This window comes from Patagioenas fasciata, unplaced genomic scaffold, assembly GCF_037038585.1.
Source record: "Patagioenas fasciata isolate bPatFas1 unplaced genomic scaffold, bPatFas1.hap1 Unplaced_1, whole genome shotgun sequence".
In the NCBI taxonomy this organism is placed as follows: Eukaryota; Metazoa; Chordata; class Aves; order Columbiformes; family Columbidae; genus Patagioenas; species Patagioenas fasciata.
The window spans coordinates 2,724,530-2,741,631 of record NW_027288510.1 but is presented as its reverse complement, the minus strand read 5'-3'; the positions used below and the strand labels follow the sequence as shown (position 1 = coordinate 2,741,631).

Here is a 17,102-nt window from a genome sequence, read left to right as displayed (position 1 = left end):
TGGGATCAGCGAGCACAATGTAGAAAATAACTGATACAACTTTTGCCATAACATCTTTAAATCAATGTAATTCACTTTGCCTTAATACCACTAAAAAATATCCGAAGCAAACAGACGCGCGAGTATCACAACTCTATGAGTTGGCACCGTGCCAAGAAAATTGAAAGGTACGTCAGAGCAGGAGAAAAGCCAAAAATCTCCAAATTTACCCCTTTCTCTTGCCCCACGTTGGGCGCCAATTATCTGTCGAGGGCTAAGATTGCGGGGTGACAATCAAACCCTGGCAGATGTGTTGTCAACCTCCTCTGCCCCCCACTTCCCCCTTTTTGCCCCTCCCTCTCCCCCCTTCCCACTCAGGACAGGCGATCGGGAGGGAAAGAAGGACAGAGAGAAGAGAGTTGGAAAAGTTAAAGATGTTTTACTGATGCTACTGATAAGAATAGAGAAAATAATACAAAATATACAAAACCAATCTTGTAAGTCTGAGCAACTGCAGAGCCAGCACCCAAAGTCCTGGATTGGACTCTGCAGCCAACCGGAGCTGGATTCAGTCTCTCACTGGCCTCCGTTCGCAGGGACGACCAGCAAGGTCCTCTCCTAATGTCAGCCATGAGGAAAAAAAGGGAAAGAGACAAAAGGGGACGAAATCCTCGTGATCTCCCACTTTTATATGAAGTATTCACGTGAATGGAATGTTATTCACCGTTGGTCAGTCTCTCGATCACCAGTTTCTCGTTGCCCCTCTCGCGAGATGTCCATCCGTGCTTATCAATAAGTTTGCATTCCCTTGCTGGGTTTAACCAAAACATGTGTCGGGTTCTCCAGGAAAATGCAGCTAATATGAAGGCTTTAGCTGACAGGCAAAAATTCGCTAAAAGAGAAACTTGTTTTTAACAAAACCAGGACACAGGAGATCTCAAAAACTCAAGAATATTTAATGTGAAGGAATAATCAAGAATGAATCCAAAAGGTAAGGAAGGATTTCAAGAAAAATTGGACCACTATTTCAATAAACATTATGAAGCCCAGGAGCCAGACTCCCCCACTCCTGAAGCCACGTGATAAACAAAACAACACCTGAGCTCAGTCGCTGCTCCTGCCCCAGCATCCAGACCTGGCAGGACATTTCCTAATATCCCACAACCTGAGCACCTTTCAAGCAGGTTACAGTTAAAATTAAAGCTTCCCATGGAAATGCTGCTTTTCTCTCTCTGCCTTTCAAAGCACAGATTAACTAGAAGTCAGGAGTTAACACGACCCACATCTAACATCAAAAGCTGCTGATGTTTAGCTGAGCATAAGTGACAGGTCTGATTCTTTCTTGGCACAAAAGAGTTATTAACTTTTTCAAGGCCCTGTTTTTGCATTTCCCACTACGTCATTACTTCAGTTCTTGTGTGATGGACCAGACCACAAGGCACCAAACTTTCAGTACGTACTTAGGAGAACAGGTGTTAAGAAGGACAGCAACAAGTTACAAACCGGGGTTCTACAAGAGTTTATGGTGTTCCAAACCTCTCGATTCGGCTGCTGAGAACCTTCTCAAATTTTACTAATCAGCCTTAAACTCTGAAAGGCTCTTTGAGCAGTAATATCTACTGCTTCAAAGTATGAGATTTCAGGGGAAAAAAAAGTCTCTCCGTTGTTGGAAGAAAATATTTCTGAATCTGAACAACTTCCCCTTGGTACAGAACTGGCTCTGGTGGAAATTCAGTTTTAGCAATTAAGTCAAAGCTGGGTTTGATTCAATTATCACCTTTTTAAATGCCACCCTTCATGCACATACTGAGCATCTGACCATCAAGAAGCTCAGAGGACATGCCAGTACAGGCCAACAAGCTAAGCTGGATCTAACTTCAGGGCCAGTAACCCACTAACTATCCACCACCTGCTTCAGTACAATAAAATAATTTGCCTGTGTGGTGGAACAGTGCCATTAATCCCCACATTTACACGTGTGGAACTGAGGCTCCCAAAGATGAGCGCAGCTCCATCGCACTCACCATCAGTCATTTAAGTACTGAAGTCGGAAGCCCAAAGCTCCCTTCAGCTGGTCCCTTCTACAGCCAGAGGGCGTTTCAACCCACCCCAAACCTGCACATCCATCTGGAACTACTCATCCCTCCCCGCTGACCACAAGAGGCTGGAAAGTAACTAAGCTTCTCAAAGCCATGGGCAATGGTTCTGGAATCCATCCAAAACTAACAAGGAATTAAGGAATGGCCTAAGGTCACCCACTTTACTCAGGGCACACATGTGCTGTGTCATTTTTAGGTAGGAGACTGCATTCTGCCCACCAGAGCTAGAGGAACACAGCTCCGCAGCCTCTTGTAGCATCGGGACAAGCTTCAAGTCCCACAGGACAGCAACTGCACTTACTTGGAAGATATTGGAGAAGTCTCTCAAGTTGAAAATGTAGTGGAACTTGATGGCTGTTGGAAGGAATGTAGCGGCTACTTTCTGGTGCAGTCCCAGGGCAAGGGCAATCAGCTGCTGAGCTGATTTTTGCACAGCCCCCGAGAAATTTCCACTTGTCAGGTGCTGCGTTAAAATGGTGCTATAGATCCTGGACAAGGCATCCTGCCCAGGGATGGACAGCGCGAAGACACAGAAGTGACGCTGAGGGAGAGAAAGGAAGGCATGGAAAGGTCAGAGAGGTAGAAAAACACCTTTCAAGCAAAATGCCCTTGGGGATTTGCTGTGATAATCTCATCTAGGCTCCCTTTCCCATGAAATGCTGGACCAGATGATCTTTTGAGGTCCCTTCCAACCTGGGTTGTTCTATGATTCTCTGATTTGCAGTCCACCTGAACAAGGTTATTTCCCTCTCCCAGTTTGCCAGCAGAGCTCAGGTGGGAAGTGACATCACTCTGCTCACTAAACCAGGGATTTTCAACTGCATCTCACCAATGCTACACTGGAAGTGCAGTCCATTGAAGAGCCAAAGGGCTCTGAAGGTCCCACCGACCTCTGACAAAGCCCAGTCACTGTCTCTATTAAGAGCAGCCCCTGGAAGGTGCCATCTCCCAGAGGACCTCTTTACTAATTTGGAACTTGCAAAGTTGCCCATGGGACACTTCATTTTAACTCCACACCTTGCTGAAGAGGAGCCAGGGTCCAAGCTGACTCTGGTCATTAGGTTTCTCCATGATGAAATGAATTTTGCTCACTGCTACCCAGTCCCTCCATCGGTTGGCAGCTCCCAAAAATCAAAGTCTAATGTTTAAGATCTCTTCCCAAATCTTCTGTTATCAGCAGCGCTTGAACTGCTTTTTGTTTGGCTTGGGGTTTTTTTGTTCGGTTAGGTTTTTGGGGGGATTTGGTTGGTTGGTTGGTTTTGGTGTTCTTTGTTTTGTTGGTTTTGTTTGGTTGCTTGGTTTGGGGTTTGTTGGGGTTTTTGTTGTTGTTGTGTTTTGGTGTGGCTTGGGTTTTTTTTTAGTTTTGTCTGTTTTCTTCGTTTGGGTTTCTCCCCCACACCTCTTTTTACTGACAGCTGCATCAGACAATTCTGGAAAGCAGGCGGCGTTAATGCACCATGCTTCAGAGCTAAATACGAGCTAAATGAAGGCAAAATCTGCCTGTATGGACCAGAAGGTTGTCCTGAAAGTAGGTGTTAAGCTGGCTGGCAACTTTTGACTTCCTCCTCTGACGGAGCTGCAGAATGCGAGGAAAAACAAACAAGGGAATAAGGGACCCAGTTCGGTGCTTCACTATTAGGAATCACAGTCACTCGACAGATTCGTGCCATTTGTACTGATAAAACAACAGCAGGATCTGCCAGTGGTTGTCCTCTAACCTCACGTTTAAATGATCCACCCCAAAATAAACCCAGCGATGCACCTGCCGTTGTGCAGGGCTTTACCTGCAGCCGAGGGTTGATGGTGAAGCTCCCCGCCGTCGGGTTCATGCACGACACATACTGCACGTTCGTGATCTCCTTCAGCGACAGCTTGGTCCGGTCGTACCTTCGGGCAAAACACAAGCAGCAGCACAGTGACCACGGCCACTGCCTCTCTCAGTACGTGTCCCTGGGCTGCCAGAGGCCGCTTGTCTTCAGGGGGTCAAATTCTGCGTCTTGCCAAGATGAGGCCCAGGCCCAGGTTGCCGGCCTATCTGTACACGGCCTGGCACACGCGAGTCCTGCTCCTGGTGGAAATCCTTCAGCTTCAACAACCTGTAGCTAATATTTCTATCAGTAATAAGCACTGAGCAAAGCCCCTGGGCCATACTCTTCACTTGCATGGAAATGGCAGAAAACAGCAGGAGTGTCTCTGGTTTGATCCCAACCCGGGACAGGGTGTGAGAGACTACAAGGGTGACTCTCAAACACTGTGGCAAACCCAGCCCTGCAACACCCAGTCATGGGAGACGGGCCATCGTGAGCAGGTGAATGGTGATTTACACGTCAAGGCCGAGGTGACAGCCACAGACAAAGGCTGGGTGACACAGGCAGTGCTGTGTTGAAGGACACGCAGCCTGTGCGCTGACAGGCCCGACACGGTGTCAAGGCCCAGGCTGAGAGACCCTTCGGGCCTCCCCCATCTTCCACAATCACCCCCAGTGACGCCTGCACAAAAGCCCAGGTGATCCCGAGGGCTATAAACCCTATAAAACCTGTGCCAGCACGGGCAGGGTGCCACCCCGGGGACCCTTCCACCCACCGGGCTGACCACGGGAACCGAACCACACACCACAGGGTGCTGAACCCTGACTACAGACCCAAGCATTCCTGCATAGGAACTGGGCCTGAGACTACAAACCCCTCAAACACACCACGGAGCCCTAAGGGTGGTGAGACCTTTCCTTTCCCTTTCCTTTTCCTTCCCTTCCCATTTCCTTCCCCCTTCCTTTCCCCTTCTTTTCTTCCTCTCTCTTTCCTTCCTATATTCCTATTTCTTTGCCTTCCTTTTTGTGAGTAATACAGTAACATAAGGTTTAGAGCCCCACTTGTGCCACAAAACTCTTTCATGTGAATCTTTTCGCTGCTAAACTGTTTATCGATTGAGCTTAAGTAACATAAATCCTTCTGCCACTGAGTCATTTGCCAATTGGACCAAGCTACAAAAAATAAAGGTCTTTTGTTTGTGGACCTTCAGGATTGTATGTACTTTTTTCCAACCCAGGGGACTGACAAATCTCAGTCACACTTCCCCCAACCATAGCGCCAGGTGGGACATGACAAGGGTCAGCAGGCTGCTGCTGCCGGGGGAGGACAGGGAGTCCTGGGCTCCCTGGTTTAAGAAGGACAAGGAATTACTGGAGAGAGTCCAGCGGTGGCTACAAAGATGCTAAGGGATCTGGAGCACCTTTCTTGTGACAAGAAACTGAGAGAGCTGGGGCTGTTGAGCTGGAGAAGAGAAGCTGAGAGGGATCTGATCAATGGGATCAATATCTCAGGGTGGGTGTCAGAGGATGGACCAGACTCTGTTCAGTGGTGCCCAACGCCAGGGTGAGGGGCAACGGGCACAGACTGAAACACAGGAGGCTCCATCTGAACATGAGCAGAAACTTGTTTGCTGGGAGGTGCCAGAGCCTGGCCCAGGCTGCCCAGAGCAGGTGTGGAGGAATTGAAAACCATTCCAGTGGTTAAAATTCAGACAGTCAAGAAAACACACCTTCAATGAAAATAAAGAAATAATGGGAAGGGTTATTAGAATGGAGTCGTGAGACAGGTAAACTGAGCCTTGGCAGCTAGGAAGTGTCAGGTAGTCTGTAAACCCTGCCGTACCCAACCAACGGGGAACTGGGGAGGGAATTTGCAGTTGGGATTAGGGGTGGATATAAGCAGTGGCTTTTTGCCCTGTTTTGTGTGCCTACCTTTAGGTGGAACACCCGACCTTGCAAAATCGTTAATAAAATATGCTGTGCTGAGAGATCCTACCTGAGCCTATTATATTGGTGAGATGATAACTTCCTGCATGCAATACAGTGCCCAGTGGGCACTGCTGAGCACAAGGGCAGAAGGCCTCGATGTGTCTGGGAGGGGACCCATGGCATCGCTGCATCCGCCCGCACCTCGCTGCATCCCCTATACGTTGCTGCATCCGCCCGCACCTCGCTGCATCCCCTGTACGTTGCTGCATCCCCCCGCACCTCGCTGCATCCCCTGTATGTTGCTGCATCCCCCCGCACCTCGCTGCATCCCCTGTACGTTGCTGCATCCGCCCGCACCTCGCTGCATCCCCTGTACGTTGCTGCATCCGCCCGCACCTCGCTGCATCCCCTGTACGTTGCTGCATCCCCCCGCACCTCGCTGCATCCCCTGTACGTTGCTGCATCCGCCCGCACCTCGCTGCATCCCCTGTACGTTGCTGCATCCGCCCGCACCTCGCTGCATCCCCTGTACGTTGCTGCATCCCCCCGCACCTCGCTGCATCCCCTGTACGTTGCTGCATCCGCCCGCACCTCGCCGCATCCCCTGTACGTTGCTGCATCCGCCCGCACCTCGCTGCATCCCCTGTACGTTGCTGCATCCGCCCGCACCTCGCTGCATCCCCTGTACGTTGCTGCATCCCACCGCACCTCGCTGCATCCCCTGTACGTTGCTGCATCCGCCCGCACCTCGCTGCATCCCCTGTACGTTGCTGCATCCGCCCGCACCTCGCTGCATCCCCTGTACGTTGCTGCATCCCACCGCACCTCGCTGCATCCCCTGTACGTTGCTGCATCCGCCCGCACCTCGCTGCATCCCCTGTACGTTGCTGCATCCGCCCGCACCTCGCTGCATCCCCTGTACGTTGCTGCATCCCCCCGCACCTCGCTGCATCCCCTGTACGTTGCTGCATCCGCCCGCACCTCGCTGCATCCCCTGTACGTTGCTGCATCCCACCGCACCTCGCTGCATCCCCTGTACGTTGCTGCATCCGCCCGCACCTCGCTGCATCCCCTGTACGTTGCTGCATCCCCCCGCACCTCGCTGCATCCCCTGTACGTTGCTGCATCCCCCCGCACCTCGCTGCATCCCCTGTACGTTGCTGCATCCCCCCGCACCTCGCTGCATCCCCTGTACGTTGCTGCATCCCCCCGCACCTCGCTGCATCCCCTGTACGTTGCTGCATCCCCCCGCACCTCGCTGCATCCCCTGTACGTTGCTGCATCCCACCGCACCTCGCTGCATCCCCCATGCCTCACTCCATCCCCCACACCTCGTTGCATCCCTCTGCGCCTCACTGCATCCCCCTACTCCTCGCTGCAGCCCCTTGTGCCTCCAACGCTCCCTCGCAGCTCCCTCACCCTCTATCTGCCTGACTTCCCTGACACCCACAGCCCAAGATTTCTGCCTCCGCTCCACTGTCTCTGTTCCTCGGAAGCTTTTGGCAGAGCTCAGGCATGCACACAGCTGAGGAGAGTGGAAATTGCAATGCGTCCCTGCCCTGTATTCCCTGTGGAGAGATGCAAATATTCATGTCCCACACAGAGCTGCTGGCTAAAGTGTAAAACACACCAATCTCCTTCCAAAACAGTCACTGCTTTTCCTTCAAATCCCCTCTGCCTAGATAATGGTTGTTTGCTGCTGCCTGACAGAAGACAATGTTAGGTGCTCACAGCAGGGGGGTTCACCCCAGCTGAGGCCAAATCCACAGCCGCCTCTGCTCTCAGCGTCGCGGGGCAGCAAGGCCGAGCATCGCGCTCCCCTCGCAGGCTTTGCACTGGGACCACAGTCACAAGCCACAGCAAGAGCAGAGCAAAGCTCCTCTCAACCCAGCTATGAGTAAGCAATCAAGCGGTATTAAAGAAGCGATGGACAACGTCCTCGGACACACGGTGTGAACTGTGGGGTTGTCCTGTGCAGGGACAGGAGCTGGACTCGATGATCCTTGCGGGTCCCTTCCAGCTCAGGACGTTTTGTGATTCTAAGTGAATTTGTTTGCTGGGGACAGGGGAAGCCCTGAGGGTGCTCAACTCTCAGTTCACCCAGAGCCTCCCAACCAGCTCTAGCCCAGCAGTATGCAATGGGAAGAGGGACCCACGCTTCGAGATTCTCTCAAACCCACTCCCCAGCACTGGAGCTGAACAAAAAGGTCTCCGACAACCAAGCCCAAGCAGGCTCCTACCAGTGGCCGTAGTCCAGGTGCTGCCGGATCAGCGTATGGGGCTGCACTGTCCCGTAAGCGTCCACCTCGGGCATGTTGAGATCATCAATGAAGTACACGAGCTTCTTGGTACCTGGAGGGCCATAATTCCTACCAGCCTTTTTCTCCAGAGGTTTCTCAAGCATACCTGTAGGGAGGCAGAGGTGCAAAGCTCATCTACTGGGAGAGCAACTGCTGCAAAATAAAAATGATTTCTCAGCCCAGCTCAATGCTGTGCTGTGTGTAGCTACAGCGGCCCCTCAAGGAGCTGAGATGTCCCCCAGCTGCAGCTGTATGAGGAGCAGCTGAGGGGCCTGGGGGTTCAGCTGGAGAACAGGAGCTGAGGGGAGACCTTCTGATCTCTGAACTGCCTGGAAGGAGCTTGGAGCCAGGGGGGGTCAGGCTCTGCTCCCCAGGAACAAGCGCCAGGAGCAGAGGAAATGGTCTCAAGTTGCACCAGGGGAGGCTGAGGCTGGATCTGGGGAACAATTTCTTCCCCAAAGGGCTGTGGGGCATTGGAACAGGCTGCCCAGGGCAGTGCTGGAGTCACCAGCCCTGGAGGGTTGGACAGACGTGGAGATGAGGTTCTCAGGGACTAGAGTGCTAGAGCTGGGTTACGGTTGGACTCGATGATCCTGAAGGTCTCTTCCAACCAAACTGATTCTATGATTCTACAGTGCAGCTGGGAGCCCTGCAGGGACCCTTGGTCAGCACTTTGGTTTGACTTAATCAGAAAGCTCTCAACTCTTCCTTCCAAACAAAAATACAACAAACTTCGTCTGCTACAAAACATGTCTACCTCAGAGCAAACAAGAGCTTTTCATGCAAGATAAAGCCTTTTGAATCTCTTCTGCATAATTTTTTAAACGAAATCTTGCTTGCAGAGGTGGCTGTGCCAGAGCAGTGAGCATCCCCTGCTGCCTGCCCCGGCGATGCGGCAACTGCAGCGTGGCCAGGGCAGCAGGCACTGGGCGCTGCGATGGAGAAAGGGAGATGGATGCTGTGGGCACAGAAGCCCACGAGCAAAGCTGCTGGTTTTGTGAATATATGCATCTTTTACCCTGTTAGACAAAAATAGGCGATCTCAGGGCCAAATTCCTGGACATCTTCAGAACAACCAACATGACACTTTTATTTAAATGCATCAAATAATCATAAGTTCCCTGATCTTCTCACCAGCGTTACCCAACCCTCCAGATAATGTGACAAGACTTAATTCCAACACGAGCTGTCAAATTACCACCTAGTTTCAAGTAGGGTCACGCACACGCAAAGGAAAGCACGGAGAGAACAGTTTCGCATTTCAAAGCCTTGGAAGACTTTAATTTGTTTTAGCAGAAGGCTGGGGTCATATGTTGCTCTAGCTCATAAAACGTGGGGAATATTTATAATCCTGGGCTGATATTTAATAAAAATCACCCCACGTCGCTGCACATCATGTTCTATAGGTTATTGATTCCTCTGATTGCAGCCCAGGCAACCTTTACTGTCTCAGTAAGTGGAAAAGCAAACGGAAGCAACGCTCCTCTGCCCAGACCCCGGGTGGGTTTTCTGCCCTGTGCTTACTCGAAGAATTTGTTTCATTAGCAGTTTTGGGTTGGCAACAGACCTATAAGGTGCTATAAAGCAGCACACGGTAAGTAGCAATTCTTTGTAATTAGGGAAGACTGGCAAATGTAAACGGGACTGGGAGTTTTTTTAAGCCATTTATTATCACGTGCAAAAGTTGTTAAGGAAGATTTATATTCCGTTGGTTTGTTTCAGATCACAGACCTTTCAAAACGCTGGGTTTTTCCTGCTTGGGTGCACTGCAGACAGCTCGCCTTGCTCACCACTCAAAACGCAGCTGATTTCTTGTCACAGACAGGTGCTGCACAAAGGAATGGATTGTGCTACGAAAAATGATGAATCTTTCCTCAGCGGAGCCTCTCTCCCCGTTCAATAAAACCACAATATTTGAAATTTCTGGTAGCAAGTTAAATTAAGTGTTTCAAATAAGCATTTAATTTAAATTTAATTAGTCCCTAATTAACATATAAAATCAGCCCTTTTTGAGGTTAAACAAGTACGCAAGAGATTCATCACACTGAAATGCAATTACTGGGGATCAAGTGACATGTTCGTGGAAGTGGTATTTTAATTCAAAGCCGTATCTCACAATAATAATAAGGGGCGGTGTGTCTGTGTGAGATCCTGACACATACTCAAACCAGCACCTCAAAGAAACAGTCTGGACACCTCGTACCTTCTGGTTGGTGAGCAAGGGAGAGGGAAAAAAAGAACCCAAACAAAAAAACCCACAAGATTTATTGCAATTTCTCTGAATGACAGAAGTCAGGGCCACATCTGATGGAGGGGCAGAGGCCCAAGAGGGCACGAAGCAGAGCGAGGCCCAGGGCAAATGCCACAGAATGTGGTATTTAGTCACAATAAACTACAGAAAATCCCCAAACTGGCCCCAGGTTCAGGCAGAGAGAGTGTTGGGCTCCTTTTAACCCCTGTGCACATGGCGCTTCTGGAAGCCACAGGATGCAGGGATGGGTTGAACAACAACTCTGCTTCCCCTAAGGGCTGCATCTTATACATCTCTGCAGCAACAGGCACCTTGTCTAAGGAACTACTGGAACTCAGGTTAGGATCTTTTTTAAGTAAGAAAAAATCCAAAATTACTTTGTGCCCATGTTTTACAAATTTAAAGATGTGCCTGCTGGGGAAAAGAATAAAGCAGCCAAGTGACAAACTACACAAAAAGGGACAAATTAACTCTAAAAAATGAGCAGCAGGGATCCAGGCCAAGCAGTATAAATCATGCTTCTCAATGCAAATCTCACCACCACATCTTCATCCACACACAAGACAACTTGCTCCTCTGTGCAGGGGAAGAAAATCACTGACTCAGCCCACAGCTCATGACCAGGGACACGGTGCCAGGTCTGCCTGTACAAATAACACCTGCACACACTCGCCCATCCAGCTGGAGACAAACGGCTGCACATTCACAGAATCACAGGATCCCAGGCTGGTTGGGCTGAAGGGACCTCTGCAGATCACAGAATCACAGAATCACAGAATTGGCTAGGTTGGAAAAGACCTCAGAGATCATCAAGTCCAACCCTTGGTCCAACTTCAGCCCATTTACTAGATCATGGCACTAAGAGCCATGTCCAATCTCAGTTTAAAAACCTCCAGGGACGGTGAGTCCACCACCTCCCTAGGCAGGCCATTCCAATGCCTGATCACTCTTTCCGTAAAGAACTTCTTCCTAATATCCAGCCTAAACTTCCCCTGGCAGAGTTTAAGCCCATGTCCCCTTGTCCTATTGCTAACTGCCTGGGAGAAGAGACCAGTTCCCACCTGACTATAACTTCCCTTCAGGTAGTTATAGAGAGCAATGAGGTCACCTCTAAGCCTCCTCCTCTCCAGGCTGAACAACCCCAGCTCCCTCAGCCTCTCACCATAGGTCATGTGCTCAAGTCCCTTCCCCAGTCTTGTTGCTCTTCTCTGGACCCGCTCCAGCACCTCAATATCCCTCCTGAACTGAGAGGCCCAGAACTGAACACAATACTCCAGGTGTGGCCTCACCAATGCAGAGTACAGGGGAAGGATCACTTCCCTTGTCCTGCTGACCACACTATTTTTGATACAGGCCAGGATACCATTGGCCTTCTTGGCCACCTGGGCACACTGTTGGCTCATGTTGAGCTTGCTGTCAATCAGTACCCCCAGGTCCCTTTCTGTCTGGCTGCTCTCCAGCCACTCTGTGCCCAGCCTGTAGCGCTGAAGGGGGTTGTTGTGGCCAAAGTGCAGGACCCGGCACTTGGCCTTGTTGAACTTCATCCCATTGGAATCAGCCCATTTTTCCAGTCTATCCAGATCTCTTTGCAGAGCCCTCCTGCCTTCCAGCAGGTCAACACTGCCCCCCAACTTGGTGTCATCAGCAAATTTGCTGATGGTGGTCTCAATCCCCTCATCTAAATCATCAATAAAGATGTTAAACAGGACTGGACCCAACACTGACCCCTGGGGGACACCACTAGTGACTGGCCGCCAGCTAGATGCAGCCCCATTTACCAGCACTCTCTGGGCCCGGCCCTCCAGCCAGTTCTTAACCCAGCAGAGAGTGCACTTGTCCAAGCCATGGGCTATCAGCTTTTGAAGGAGTATATTATGGGAGACAGTGTCAAAGGCTTTGCTGAAGTCTAGATAGATCACATCTACAGCTTTCCCCTCATCCACTAGGTGGGTCACCTGATCATAAAAGGAAATCAGGTTGGTCAGACAGGACCTGCCCCTCCTAAACCCATGCTGGCTGGGTCTGATCCCTGGTCCATCCTGGAGGTGCTGTGTGATTGCATTCAGGATGATCTGCTCCATCACCCTGCCAGGCACCGAGGTCAGGCTGACAGGCCTGTAGTTGCCAGGGTCAGCTTTGCAGCCCTTTTTGTGGATTGGGGTAACATTTGCCAGTTTCCAATCATTTGGGACCTCCCCAGTGAGCCAAGACTGTTGGAAGATGATGGAGAGCGGCTTGGCGAGCTCTTCTGCTAGCTCCCTCATCACCCTAGGATGGATCCCGTCTGGTCCCATAGACTTATGAGGATCCAGATGGCTCAGTAAGCCACCAACTATTTCCTCTTGGAATACAAGGGGACTATTTGGCTTCCTATTCCTGTCAACCATCTCCAGAGGCCAGTTATCCTGAGGGCCATCTGTTTGACTGGTAAATATTGAGGCAAAGTAGGTATTAAGTACCTCAGCTTTCTCCTCATCTTTGTTAACTATATTTCCCTCAAAGTCCAGTAGAGAATGGAGGTTTTCCTTGCCCCTCCTTTTGTTATTAACATATTTAAAGAAGGACTTTTTATTATCCCTAACAGAATTGGCCAAATTAACTTCAAACTGCACTTTTGTTTCCCTGATTTTTTTCCTGCACGATCTAGCTATTTTCCTAAATTCTTCATAGGTAGCCAGCCCTTTTTTCCACAGTCTGTAAACTCTCTTTTTATTTCTGATTTCCTTCAAAATCTCCCTGTTTAGCCAAGCCGGTTGTCTTCCCTGTCGGCTAGCCTTTCGGCGCACTGGTATAGCCTGATCCTGTGCCCTCAAAACCTCCCGCTTGAAGTATGTCCAACCCTCCTGGGCCCCCTTGTTTTTAAGCATTGTTTCCCAGGGTATGCTCTGAACTAGACTTCTGAATAGGCAAAAATCTGCCCTCCGGAAGTCCAGTGTAGAGGTTTTATTGGTGGCTCTCCTTGCATCTCTAACTATTGAAAATTCTATTATTTCGTGGTCGCTATGCCCCAGGCGGTCGCCAACCACTACATCTCCCACCAGCCCTTCTTTGTTTGTAAACAGTAGGTCTAGCAAGGCCTTACCCCGGGTAGGCTCATTTACCAGCTGATGAAGGAAATTGTCCTCTATACACTCTAGGAAATTCCTAGACTGCCTCTTCTGTGCAGTATTGAGCTCCCAGCAGATATCTGGCAGGTTAAAGTCCCCCACAAGAACAAGGGCTGTCGATTTTGAGACATCTGCCAGCTGCTTGTAGAATAATTCATCTCCTTCATCATCCTGGTCGGGTGGTCTATAACAGACACCCACAAGGACATCAGCCTTGTCGGACTTGCCCCTGATTCTGGTCCACAGGCACTCAACCTTGTCACTACTGACCTCAAGTTTAACAGAGTCAAGAGACTCTCTAACATATAAAGCCACCCCTCCACCTCTCCTGCCCTGCCTGTCTTTTCTGAAGAGCCTGTAGCCACCCATAGCAGCACTCCAGTCATACGAGTCATCCCACCACGTTTCTGTGATGGCAACTATGTCATAGCTTTCCTGCTGCACGATGGCTTCCAGCTCCTCTTGTTTGTTGCCCATACTGCGTGCATTAGTGTACATGCACTTCAAGTGGGCTGCTGATTTCACTCTTAATTCAGGCTTTTTGTCCTTAGGCTGATCTTTGGAGAGCCCAGTTTCAATCCCTTCCCCCTTCAAACCTAGTTTAAAGCCCTCTTGATCAGTGCTGCCAACTTATGGGCTATAGTCCTCTTGCTCTTCCCAGAGGGATGAAGCCCATCTGATTTCATGAGACTAGGTACCATGGAGTTTGCCCCATGGTCAAAAAAAACAAAATTTTTATGGTGGCACCAATCCTTTAGCCATCTGTTAATGAGATGGGCTTTTCTGTTTCTCTCTTTATTTGCCTCCTCATCCATTCCGGATAGCACAGGAACTGAGGCAAATATCACCTGTGCTCCTGTCCCATGAACTGACTGACCCAGTGCTTTAAAGTCTTTTTTAATTGCCCTGATACTTCTTCTGTTAATGTCCTCACTGCCAGCTTGGACTACTAACAGGGGATAATAATCTGTGGGCTGAATTAGCTCCGGCAGTCTTCTATTGATATCCCTCACCCTGGCCCCAGGAAGGCAGCAGACCTCCCTGTGGGATGGGTCTGGGCGACATATAGGGCCCTCTGTTCCCCTCAGAAGGGAGTCACCGACTACAACCACCCTTCTTTGTTTTTTCCTTATAGTTGCGGTTGTAATTCTTTTTGTAAATGAGGTCTGTCTAGGAGGCTCTCCAGGCAGATCTTCTTGGCTGTTCTCTGATGGACTTTCTGGGTCCAGGGCCTCGTATCTATTTGTTAAGGGCACCAAGGGTGGTGATGGTGTTCGAGAGAGTGCTCTTTTGCCTCTCCGATCAGGGACCCGTTTCCATTCCCCCTCATCAGCTAGTTCTGCTCCATCCGCCTTATGGCAGGAAGGATGGGGCTTCACCATCTCTGGTTGCACACCCTTAGGAGCCAAGAGGGTTTGACTCCACCAGTCAATTTCCACTTCACTTTCCCTAATGCTCCTTAGTCTCTCCACCTCTTCCTTGAGCTCTGCCACTAGGCACAGTAAGTCATTGACCTGCTCGCATCGTACACAGGTGCCTCCCACACCATCCTCTGGTACCAATGCCAGGCACAGACACTCTGCACAGCCAGAAACCTGGGTGGCTGCATCCTTCTTGGAGGGTAGTGTCTGTGTAGACACCTCCTGTGTAGACACACTCTTTGTATCAGCAGCAGCAACAGCTTTCCTTTTTCTAGAAACCATTACTGCCTTTATTTAAAAACAAACAAACAAACAAAAAAGACCACCCAAACGAAATGAAACCCCCAACAAACTCACCTAAAAGAGCTGGTTGTGTCCAGCCTACCTGCACTGCCACGCCCCAGTCTGTGTCACCAGCAACAGGTGAGAGGTCTAACAGCAAGGGGGAACAGAACCTCTGCACCCCACTGCACGAGCTACCACCGTCGTTGCTGCGGCAGAGCGTGGGTAGCACCCTCCTGCCTCACAGGCTGGCTCACCTCCCAGCACCTGGTGGGCAGCGACGCGTCGCTCCCCTCCCACAGGCTTTTTCAAGGCAAAGTGGAGGGGGCGTAACCACCGTCACCGTGGTAACGCCCACGCCACGTCAGCCGCCTCCGCAACGGCTGCCGGGGGCTTCCGGGTAGCGAAATCGAAAACGAAAACGCGACCTGAAACCCCTTTCTTTACCCTCACCCACCTCTGTAGCGTCGAGATTTCGCTCGCACTCCGGTCGAGCTGGCTTCAGGCAGCTGATCCCAGGAACTGAGTTGATATTAATGGATTTGGCACTGATCTAATCAACTAATCTTATCTGATCTCCGTTTTTATCTTCCGCTGGCTTAAACACAGTTCATCTGCATAGATTCACACCAGTATTTCTGTTTCTTCTGGGATAAAAGTTACTTCAAAATGGTAAATCTACCTTAAAACGGGGAGGGGGACTCACTCTCCGGCTCTGTTTTTATAACAAAATAAAAGTTTGCTACAAAGGACAGAAGGTTAGAGATACTGGTGTTACTATCAGCCTTTGTAAGGCAGTGAGCAGGGTTCACAGTCATATGCCTTAAATAAATCCACAGTCATATTTAGGCAACCTAAATTTCCCCCACATCCCTGCGACTGGACATTCCTGGTTGGCCTGAGGTCTTCAGAGCCTCAGGCTGAAGGAAGCTCAGAAGGTCTGGCCAGCTCAACATCATCTTGCCAGTGCAAAGGGCTCTACGGAGACCGCCCTCCTCAATAAAACACCTGCGCTGGGTTTTGTTCTGTGCTCCGCAGCCCACGCCCTCTCGGCAGAAGTGGGACGGGTGGGATGGTCTCTGTGGAGCATCACAAACCGCCTGCTTCGAGCAGAAGATTCACTGCTGGAAAAATCAATGGGTTGACCTGAGGCGTTAAGCGCAGTACTTGGCCCAGACAAAAGCCAACATCGTTTATGGTTTCAGGGAAATAAGTGGAATTACTCTGAAGAGAAGTATACCTCAAAGTCCATACATTTTTCACATTTCTGAACTTGGATGTCATCCTTTTGTCCTGGGTGACAAAACTCAGCCCAGGACACAAGCCAACAATCTGAGAAGATCAGCGGGCCAGACTGCCGAGGTCAGCTCTGGAAAAAGCTGAAGTGTTCTAGGATGGAAGGAAAAAATGATGGGTTTGGATCCCTGAAATATTTCTGAAGCAGCTGGAGCTGATGCAATGCAGTTCCCAGACTAATTGGATGCTGTCAGAGGGAACAAGGGGCAGGTAGATTTGAGGGAACCTGCTTTGCTCACTGGACCTAAACCTCTGTTCTCTTTTGGAGCCAACATACCCATGTCCTGACTCAAAAGGTCAGGGCCCCAAAAGTGCCCTGCAAACTCCCATCTTCCTCTGCCTCCCAAGGGCTCAATTTCAGCTCTTGTTGCGTCTCCTCTCCCACTCATCCATGCTCCACATCCCCTGGAAGCTGAGTTTTAAAAAGCCCTGCTTATCATGCCAAGAACACTGTCTTTCGCAGTGCTGTTTGCAACAGGAAGGATCACTCAAAAGAAAGCTGCCAACAGTCGCTGCACTGCTCTGTAAGTGGTGGGAAAGGCAGATTGCTCAGCCTGGCTCTTCTCTAGAAGCCACTGTTGAGAAGCCACACTTCTTCACTTTCCCTCTACTTGTCTGCACCCCAAGAACA

General features: G+C 50.2%; 1 protein-coding gene across 1 annotated transcript; it reads right to left on the bottom strand.

Annotated features, from left to right (window-relative positions):
- Positions 1-398: 398 nt before the first annotated feature.
- On the bottom strand, positions 399-16,752 carry LOC139826690 (dynein axonemal heavy chain 9-like). The gene is made up of 5 exons (XM_071803100.1): positions 16,749-16,752; positions 8,055-8,220; positions 3,863-3,965; positions 2,380-2,619; positions 399-871 (listed from the first exon to the last, which is right to left on the bottom strand). Exons 1-5 carry the CDS (start codon positions 16,750-16,752, stop codon positions 836-838), a joined length of 549 nt encoding a protein of 182 aa, XP_071659201.1. The 3' UTR covers positions 399-835.
- Between the last annotated feature and the right edge of the window lie 350 nt (positions 16,753-17,102).

Excerpts from the sequence above, each read along its gene's own strand:
- LOC139826690 (XM_071803100.1), bottom strand. Across the intron at positions 3,966-8,054 it reads CACCTGGACTACGGCCACTG|GTACGACCGGACCAAGCTGT; the intron begins GTAGGAGCCTGC and ends TTTTGCCCGAAG. Across the intron at positions 872-2,379 it reads ACTTCTCCAATATCTTCCAA|CGAATTTTTGCCTGTCAGCT; the intron begins GTAAGTGCAGTT and ends TTTCTCTTTTAG.